Source organism: Nuphar pumila, chromosome 6, assembly GCF_984573655.1.
Source record: "Nuphar pumila chromosome 6, dmNupPumi1.hap1.1, whole genome shotgun sequence".
Taxonomy (NCBI): domain Eukaryota; kingdom Viridiplantae; phylum Streptophyta; class Magnoliopsida; order Nymphaeales; family Nymphaeaceae; genus Nuphar; species Nuphar pumila.
Window position 1 is genome coordinate 35,023,705 of NC_143254.1, and position 9,590 is coordinate 35,033,294.

Here is a 9,590-nt window from a genome sequence, read left to right on the forward strand (position 1 = left end):
CCCTTCCAATCGCCACCATGATCGTCCAACTCTACGTCGATATCGGCGAGGCCTATCTCGAACAGGCCGTTCGGGTTTTCTGGCGATTTCTCCGGCCCAGTCTCTACCTGTACAACGTGATTATCAGAGGATATTCAGGGAGCAGTGATCCCTCCAAAACCATCATGGTCTTCAAGGAGATGGTTGGTGGTGGCATAAAACCCGATAATCTCACATACCCATTTGTTCTGAGGGCTTGCTCTCGATCTTTAGCATTGAAGGAAGGCATTCAGTTTCATGGATTTGTGGTCAAAACGAGGTTTTAGAGCGATGGTTTTGTTCATAACACGTTGATGAACATGTACGTGAATGGAGAAGTTGGTAGTTGTGAGAAACTGTATAATTCTTGTAATTTTAGAGATACGGTGTCTTGGAACATCATGATGCTATCGTATGTCCGCATCTGTCGTCCTTTGGATGCTTTTGAATGGTTTAAAATGATGAAGGATGATGGGAGATTGCCTCTGGATCAGATTACCCTGGTGACATTGTTGGGGGTTTATTTGCAACTCCAGAGATTGGATATTGGTAAATGGGTTCATGGTGTGATAGAATTGAAGAAGATTGAATGCAATTTGTGTTTAGAAACTGCCCTTGTGGATATGTATTTGAAATGCGGAAGAACCGATATTGCACGACAAGTGTTTGATAAAATGTCTGTAAAGAATACTGCATCGTGGAATGCAACGTTATCCGGTTATGTGCAGAATGGACAGCCAGAAAATGCATTAAATCTGGTCTATGCCATGGAAGATTGTGGTATCAAGCCTAATGAAGTCACCATGCTGGGGGGTGGTTTCATCTTGCACCCAGTCACAGGATATTAAGCTGGGTATCAAGGTTTTGGGTTGTATACACAAGAATATGATTAGAATGTGTATGAATTTGCAGAATGCCATAGTTGATATGTATGCAAAGTGTGGAGATATGGAGTCTGCTAAGGGATTCTTTAATGGAATGGAAGATAAAGATCAAGTTTCATGGACTTCTTTGATTTGTGGGATATGTCCGTTCTAGCAGATTCAATGAAGCCATCGAATGTTTCCAGCAGATGCAATTAAACAACATAAAACCTGATGCTGTTACTTTGGTCACTTTACTTAAGATTTGTTCTAATCTGAGGGCATTGGATCTTGGTAGATGGATACATTTTTACATAGGCAGGAATAGAATATCTGATCTCTGCTTGAGCACTTCTCTTATAGACATGTATTCCAAATGTGGAGATGTAGCAGATGCAATTGAGGTTTTTAACAGGATGCCCACGAAGACCGCCCTGTCATGGACATCTATGATATCAGGACTTGGCATGAATGACTGCAACCAGCATGCTCTTGACATTTTTGCTAAAATGCAAAGGGAATCTGGAGTTAGACCAGATACAATCACGTTTCTTGCAGTGTTATCTGCTTGTAGCCATGCTGGTTTTGTTGAGGAAGGGTATCACTACTTTCACATGATGACAGAATCTTATGGGATTTATCCAACAGTTGAGCACTATGGCTGCATGGTTGACCTTCTGGGCCGAGCAGGGTTGGTAAGAGAAGCACGAGAAATGGTGGAAAAGATGCCTATGAAACCTAGTGCCTCTATGTTGGGATCATTGTTGAGCTGATGCAAAGTTCATGGGGAGTTTGAGATGGCTGAGGAGGTTGTGAAATATATCAAAGAAGAAGGAAGTAGTGATAGTGCAGCTTATGTGGCTCTTTCAATTGTTTATGCTGATGCCATGATGTGGGAGGAAGTTCATAGAGTAAGAGAGATGATGAAGACTGTTGGAATTAAGAAGACACCAGGAGGTAGCTTGATTGATTTGAACAATGGTGTTCAAGAGCTTCGGAGAGGATGAAGTATATTTGGAATCTCTGAAACATCAGCTGGAATTGTGATGAAACAAATGTGAGGTGTAAGTTTGAATAGCAAGAGCCTGGATATTCATCTTGATGGACACTCTGCAAGGACTATCCATTCTGAGAGTTGTAGCATCAGGTTATGCATGGACATTTTCCAGCTCAGCTTTAAACTCCAAATCCTCTGCAAACTCTGCTGGGCAGAGGAGAATTGATGCATGTTTTGCACTGAATTTTGGGATCAGCTTGTCATCGCCAGCACTCAAACTTGGAGTTCTTATTCAGCTGACCATTTGTTAGGCTTGTAACAAGTAGGTCAAGTTTTCTTCCTGGACCACCTAACACGGTCTTGCTTCAAACTTGCTTTTGTGTTTCTGATTTGCTTTAAAATTGTTGCTACCTATTCTCCTTAAACCATTTTATGCTGTCATTCTATATTTGTACCATTAAGTGTTAGAGATGTTAGTTTATATTCAGTGGGCATTTATGTCATTTGTGTATCATTGGGCTGTGTTGTATTATTATCATGTGCAACAAGGTATTTTTGTTACTTACCATCATCAGTTTATATAAAAGAGGACGTGACCAAGAGAGGGAGGCATGATCCATATTCTTTTTCCATCTTCTCTCATTACTTTCTCTCCCTCATTCTTCTCCTTCAAGAAAACTGCAGGCACATATCACGATGCAGCTAATTTGTCATGGCATCAGAGCCCAGGTAGGGGTAAGTCAAGGTTGTTGATCCTCTCTTCCAATATTCTCTTTCTTTCATCTTTCTTTATTCTATTTTCTTCTTTTCTTTATCTTCTCCCTTTTTCTCGTCTTCTTCTTATACTCTTCTTCCTCATTGACGTCATTTATACTGCATAGTAGATCCTCTTTTGTTCCTTGTTTAGATCTGTCTGTCTTCTCCTTCTTTAGCTTGTTCTCTCTTTTTTATTAAAGGAAGGGAAACACCAAAAAAAAAGAAAATGTTATCGTGATATTCCCTTTACATCTGCTGCTCTAAAAAAATGTTATCGTGAAAAGGTTCTGTGGCTGATATATATACCTTTGATATTATATATATATATGTATATATAAATATATATATATATATATATATATATATATATATATATATATATATATATATATATATATATATATATATATATATACATGCTTCCCACTTACTTATCATGCACTTTCTCTAACTTGGCAATCATCATTTTTAGATTTTGAGAAGAATTTAATTCTTACATTACGAAATCGTGAATTGTAAAAATCATCATTTTTGTTTTAGTTTTTTTTCCTTCCCATTCGATTAGTATTTTGCTTCTCATTCAATCTCATCACTTCCTTTTTTATTCCTATTTTTTCTTTTAAATTGATTCCTTGCTTCCTGCTTATAAATTTTAAGATACCTCGCTTTTCGCTCCCGCTTCTCATTTCGTTTCCTGCTTCCGCTTCCTAGCTTGGTAACCTTGGGATTTTAAAGTCAAGGTGGGCATTATCCAACCCTGACCAGTATGTAACTCTACTCCTGACCACGACTTAACATTACTTGCCAGATGTGCGGAAAGAAAGGACACACTAGTTTGGACTTCTACTGGCGTTATGTCCCTAGTTTTAAGCCTCCTACTATGCTTTTTTCCCCACGCTTTCACACGTATCTACCTTCCATGGAACCGAGACTGAATTCATATCAGCCACCTCAGCCAAATTATGCGGCAACTATAGTTAACTCAAGTCATGATGTGGATACATTGAGTATGACTTTTAGCCAAGCCGGTTTGTAGCTTGCTGGCCAACAAGGTGTCCCAAGAGGAAACATGTGGAACCCAAGGCACAATGTCCTCGTTTGAGCTAGTTCTTCGGGCACACAATCGAGCACTCAGAACTCGTGGTTGGTGGACTCTGGTGTTGCACATCATGTTACTGGTGACTCAGGTAAGATTTCAAGCTTTATACCTTATCATGTTAAAAGTAGCATAGTCACTTGTGATAGGAAACATCATCCCATCACCCATACAGGAACAACCACCATTCCTATGTGTTAATATTTGTCTTCCTAATACCTTTATACTCCCTAACACTCATCGTAATCTCATTTTGGTGCCTCAATTGCCAGATCAATCTAATGCTCATGTCGTGTTTACTCTTTTTGTTTTTGTGAAGGATCTTCACATGAAGAAGACCCTCTCTGAAGGAGAGAGAAGATGAGGACTTTATGTTATCAGTGAAGCTTAAAAGTATCCAGTGAATAGTCCATGTCATAACTCCTCATTGCTCGTCTCTGAAGTTCGTGTTAATAAAGTAAAGTTGTGACATCGAACTCGTGGTTGGTGGACTCTGGTGTTGCACATCATGTTACTGGTGACTCAAGTAAGATTTCAAGCTTTATACCTTATCATGTTAAAAGTAGCATAGTCACTTGTGATAGGAAACATCATCCCATCACCCATACAGGAACAACCACCATTCCTATGTGTTAATATTTGTCTTCCTAATACCTTTATACTCCTTAACACTCATCGTAATCTCATTTTGGTGCCTCAATTGCCAGATCAATCTAATGCTCATGTCGTGTTTACTCTTTTTGTTTTTGTGAAGGATCTTCACATGAAGAAGACCCTCTCTGAAGGAGAGAGAAGATGAGGACTTTATGTTATCAGTGAAGCTTAAAGGTATCCAGTGAATAGTCCATGTCATAACTCCTCATTGCTCATCTCTGAAGTTCGTGTTAATAAAGTAAAGTTGTGACATCGTAGACTTGGCCACTATAATTCTAATTTCATCCAGTCCTTGTGTAATAACAGACTTATCCCCTTAAAGAATAAATCTATTAAAGTGTTTCTTTCATGTTCCAATTGCCATTTATGTAAGTGTCATAAACTCCCGTTTCATGTTTCTAATAAAAGAACTTTGTTTCCTCTTGAATTAGTTCATTTTGATGTGTGAGGATTAACCCCAATCATGTCTATGCCGAAATCCAGATTCTATGTTATATTTGTTGGTGATTTTACTAAATTTACCTGGATCTATTTCTTGAAACACAAGGATCAAATATTCCAAATGTGCCAAAGATTCAAATCTTATGTTGAAACTTAGTTCTCTCGTAAAATCATGTGTTTCCGCAGTGACGGTGGTGGTGAATATATGTTAGTGACTTTTTCCAATTATTTGTGTGATAGTGGTATAATGCGAGAAGTATTTATTCCTAAGACGCCCCAATAAAACCGGGTGGCTGAACGAAAGAATCAATACATAGTTGAGACAATATTGACCATGCTAATTGAGTTACAGCTGAGGTTTGATTTGTGGAGTGAGGCATTTCATACAACTATATATTGTATTGACTGTATGCCTCTTTCCAACCTTGGGGGATAATCAACATATTTCCTCCTTTTTAATAAGCACCCTTGCTTTTGGCAGCAAATGCTAGGTTCACGTTCATGATACTCAGCATAATAAGCTCTTCCCAAAGGCCCAAGAATATCAATTTATTGGATATGATGACGAGTACCTGGAATATAGATGTTTTAATCCTGTGAATAAGAAAATTATAATTTCCAGACATGTAATGTTTCATGAAAATGAGTATGTGTCCAACAATAGTGCAGGGGATGATCCTGCCACTTTTTTCTGGCTGAGTTCCACGCTTCCTCAATCAAATGAACAGGCTGCTGAAAGAGAGCATCGTGACCCAGGTATTGATGAGCTTCAGCCCACCAATGATGACAACGTGAATTTTGAGGTAACTGCCAATAAACCTTCCTAAGTTTTATCAGATTTTCAATTTTATCCTCAAGTTTATGCTCAAAGGAAACAAATCAGTCCAAAACACCCTCAGTCAGTTCAAATTTATCAGCCAAGTGCCCATGAACAGCATATTCATCATCAGCAGTTGGTTTTTAGTGATTATATTCAGCAAACAGCAAATCAGCCCATTATCGATTCAACACCTGAAGCTTCAGCTGAAATTGACAATTCAGATGAATTAACAGTTTTACAGCTGAGGAGGTCCTCACATGTGAAGCACCGTCCTTCAAGGTAGGTCAGTTATGACACCTTTGCAGTTGAGTTTAAAGTTTTTGCTGTTATTGTTACTCATAAGAGGGAATCAAGATTTTATCATGAGGTTTGTTAGAATAAGTGTTGGGTAGATGCTATGAATGATGAGATTCCAACACTTCATGAGTGCAACACTTGAGAAGTAGTCCCTAGACCTTTCGAGAAAAATGTAGTGGGATCTTGATGGGTTTATAAAATAAAATATATAGCAGATGGCAGCATATATCGGTTTAAACCAGAGTTACCGGAAGCGCCCTTGGGAGTGGGGAAGCGCATTTCGAAAGCGTGAAATGTCGCGCTTTCGAAACGTGCTGGGAAGCCCAAAAAAAATGGGAACCTCTTTCCCTTTGCTTCCTCTTTTTTGTTTCATTTTTTTTGTATTTTTATTTTATTTTTATTTTTTTCTCTTTTTTTGCTTCCACCTGCTTCCTAGATCGCTTCGGGTTCGCTTCCAAGATGATTCCTGGTTCGCTTTTAAGTCGTCCTACGCTTCCCGCTTCCTAAAATTTTGAAAAGTGCCTCGCTTCCCGATCCCGCTTCCTCGACTGGCAACTTTGGTTTAAACCAAGACTTGTGGCAAAGGGCTACACACAAGAATACATACTAGATTTGAATTCAACCCTATTGTTAGAATGGGCACTATCAAAGTTGTTTTCTAGCTTGCCATTACATATGGCTGGGAGTTAACACAAATTAATGTTAAAAATGTTTTCCTATATGTAGAGCTTCAAGAAGAGGTATACATGGAGCATCCACTTGGTTATCCTGAGGGAGATCCACACACTACTGTATTGCAATTGAAAAAGGTGATTTATGGACTCAAGCAAGCATTTCGTGCATGGTTTGAGACCTTCAGTAAAACCCTTTGCACCCTTGGTTTTATTCATAGTCAATGTGATTACTCTCTTTTTCTCCATTTTGGTGTTGGTTAAGTTACCATAGTGTTGGTGTATGTTGATGATATCATCATCACGGGAAGTGATTTATCTAGAATCCGACAACTTAAAGGCATGCTTAATTCTAGGTTACATATGAATGATTTGGGTGCTCTTAGATACTTTTTAGGAGTAGAAGTGGATCAAACGTCAGAATCTATAACTTTGACATAACACAAATATGCTCTCAATCTTCTTGGTTGTTTTGGAATGATCTATTGCAAGCCACTAGCTACTCCTATTATTGTAAATACTAAGCTGTCAGAGGTTAATCCATAAGATCAATTATTGGTTGAACCACATATGTTCACAAGTTTAGTTAGAGCGTTACAATATCTAAGTTCTAACTTTTACCTTGCCAGATTTAGTGTTTGTTGCCGATCACCTTTCTTTTTTAGGGCTCATCGGTGGAGTTCCCACCCAGCCATAAGAAGACAAATGCCCTCATAGAGCAGCTCTCTCCCCTAGCAGCTTTTTATGCCTAGCAACGAGCGAGCCCCAATTCATGCATGCTCCAAGAAAGAGTCTGATGCAGGGCAGGACCCGATTGGGTCCATCGTGCCACCCGATCCGCCACAAAGGGCAGATGAAGGACCCCGCGCATATGACTCACTTGCAAGGACGGAGCCACGATGCAGGGAGGTACCCCTGCGCACCTACGTCAGGCGTGGTGGAGCTCGCACGCCCCAGAACCAGCTGCAGATAGAGACTGACCCGGATCATGGGTCGGATCCAAATCTGGACCCACCACCCGGGTCCAGTAAACAGCCTTTAAAAGGCCCTGCCTAGGGTTCCGTGAAGGCAGAGAAGATTGAAACTCCAGCCGTCTTTTACCTTTCTTGCAGTTTTTCCTGTTTTCTTTCTGCCTACTGATTTCCTTTACATTCTTTATTGCTTATCGCAATTCACGGTGGTCATTGTTTCACTCCTTCCTCCAACGCGGCTGCATCAGAGTCACATGGAGGCGACAAAATGAATATTGTGTTACATTAAAAGAACTATCACTGATGGGTTGATTTATACGAGAAATACTCTTCAAGGTCGGGCAGGTATATCTCTTATGGTCATAGCATATTTGGATGCTAATTGGGGAGCGGACCCAATGACCAGGCATTAAGTTACTGGTTATGGAGTTTTTCTGGGAGATCATTTAGTTTCTTGGTCAAGTCGTAAACAATGCACTGTAGCTATGTCGAGCATAAAAGTTAACTATAGGGCGGTGACAACAGAAGTTCTATGGATTAGACATCTTCTTACATCATTATGTCAGCCCATAACTCAATATCTACTCTTTTGTGATAACAAGAGTGTTGCTATTGCTACGAATCCAGTTCATGGAAAAATCATGCATGTTGAACTTGATCAACATTTTGTTTAAGAAAATGTTGAAGACAAGGAAATTCAGCCCATGTTTATTAAGAGACATGAACAAGTGGCGGTTTTATTCACAAAGTCACTCTCATGTGCCAGACATTGTAATCTTAAAAGCAAACTACACATGGTTATAACATACCCATCTTCAGTTTGAGGGGGCGTGCTAGAGATGTCATTGCTTTATATTCAGTGGACATTTATGTCATTTGTGTATCATTGGGCTGTATTGTATTATTATCTTGTATAAAAAGGTATTTTTCTAACTTATCATCATCAATTTATATAAAAGCGGACGTGACCTAGTGAGGGAGGCAGGATCCATATTTTTTTCTCATCTCTCATTACTTTTTATCTCTTTTCTTCTCCTTCAAGAAAATTGCAGGCACACTTTTTGAGGCAGAAGATTCATCATTAAGCACTCACTTTCTTGATCACTTGGTCTATAACATCTCGATGAAAGGTAATGTTGCTATTACTTTATCGAATACATCTGAAATTTTCGCATATGAAAGGGTGGTCTTCAATACTCGTACTTAAATTACAAAGATTCTTGAAAATTAATTTGTTATTAACCTTTTCAACCACCACATCTATGTAAAATAGCTGGCTCATGATCTTACTGAAAGCATTCAAGTGTTTCGACATGCTACTGCATTCCTTCATCTTCAAAACGTATGCAATCTTTTTGTTAGTGACTTAGTATAGGCCTTTAAATTTTCCTCATAACTCAAGGTGATTCTACCTTGAGCACATTGTATATAACCTCTTCCAAGTAGTATAACCAAGTCATGCTCACCGCATGACAATGAGTCCCATATAATGTAGCCCATTGGCTTTTCACACTATACTTGTGTCCAAAAAACATAGCGTTCTCTTAGGAAACAAGAAAAGAGAAAAAAATGAAAACATGGCACATAGCTGTAGGATTTTGTTCTAGGGTATTCTCTAATGTGAAAAGTAACAAAGCATAGGAGGCTTGTAAAACCCATGTTTAAAAAAAAAAAAAAAAATTATCGGACCCGGGCCGGGTCGGGTCCGGACCCGACCCGGGCCCGTCATAGATAGCGTTTTAATAACCCGACACAGGAGAAAGGGTTTTGAGAAAACCCTTTCCCCTGTGCGCCGCAACCCTTCCTGTGCCTGCGACTCGATAAGGGAAGCCAATCGAGGCTTCCCCGATTTTTCGCCCCTCGAGCTCTTTAAGAGCACTGTAGGGAGGGCGAGGGGAGGCACGCCTCCCTCTTGAAGCCCTTCGCTTTCCCCCGTGCCGACCTCCCCCTTCCCTGCGCACGCCACTTGCGCCGCCGTCGCTGCGCCCCACACCGCCGCCGGCCAC

At 39.8% G+C, this 9,590-nt stretch overlaps 1 protein-coding gene across 1 annotated transcript; it reads left to right on the top strand.

The window, feature by feature from the left end:
* The first annotated feature begins 338 nt into the window (after window positions 1-338).
* LOC149834611 (pentatricopeptide repeat-containing protein At2g01510, mitochondrial-like) lies at window positions 339-866 on the top strand. Its single transcript, XM_090009413.1, has one exon. The coding sequence runs from the start codon at window positions 339-341 to the stop codon at window positions 864-866; it is 528 nt and encodes a 175-aa protein (XP_089865539.1).
* The last annotated feature ends 8,724 nt before the right edge of the window (window positions 867-9,590 follow it).

Excerpts from the sequence above, each read along its gene's own strand:
- LOC149834611 (XM_090009413.1), top strand. The coding sequence starts at position 339 with ATGTACGTGAATGGAGAAGTTGGTAGTTGTGAGAAACTGTATAATTCT.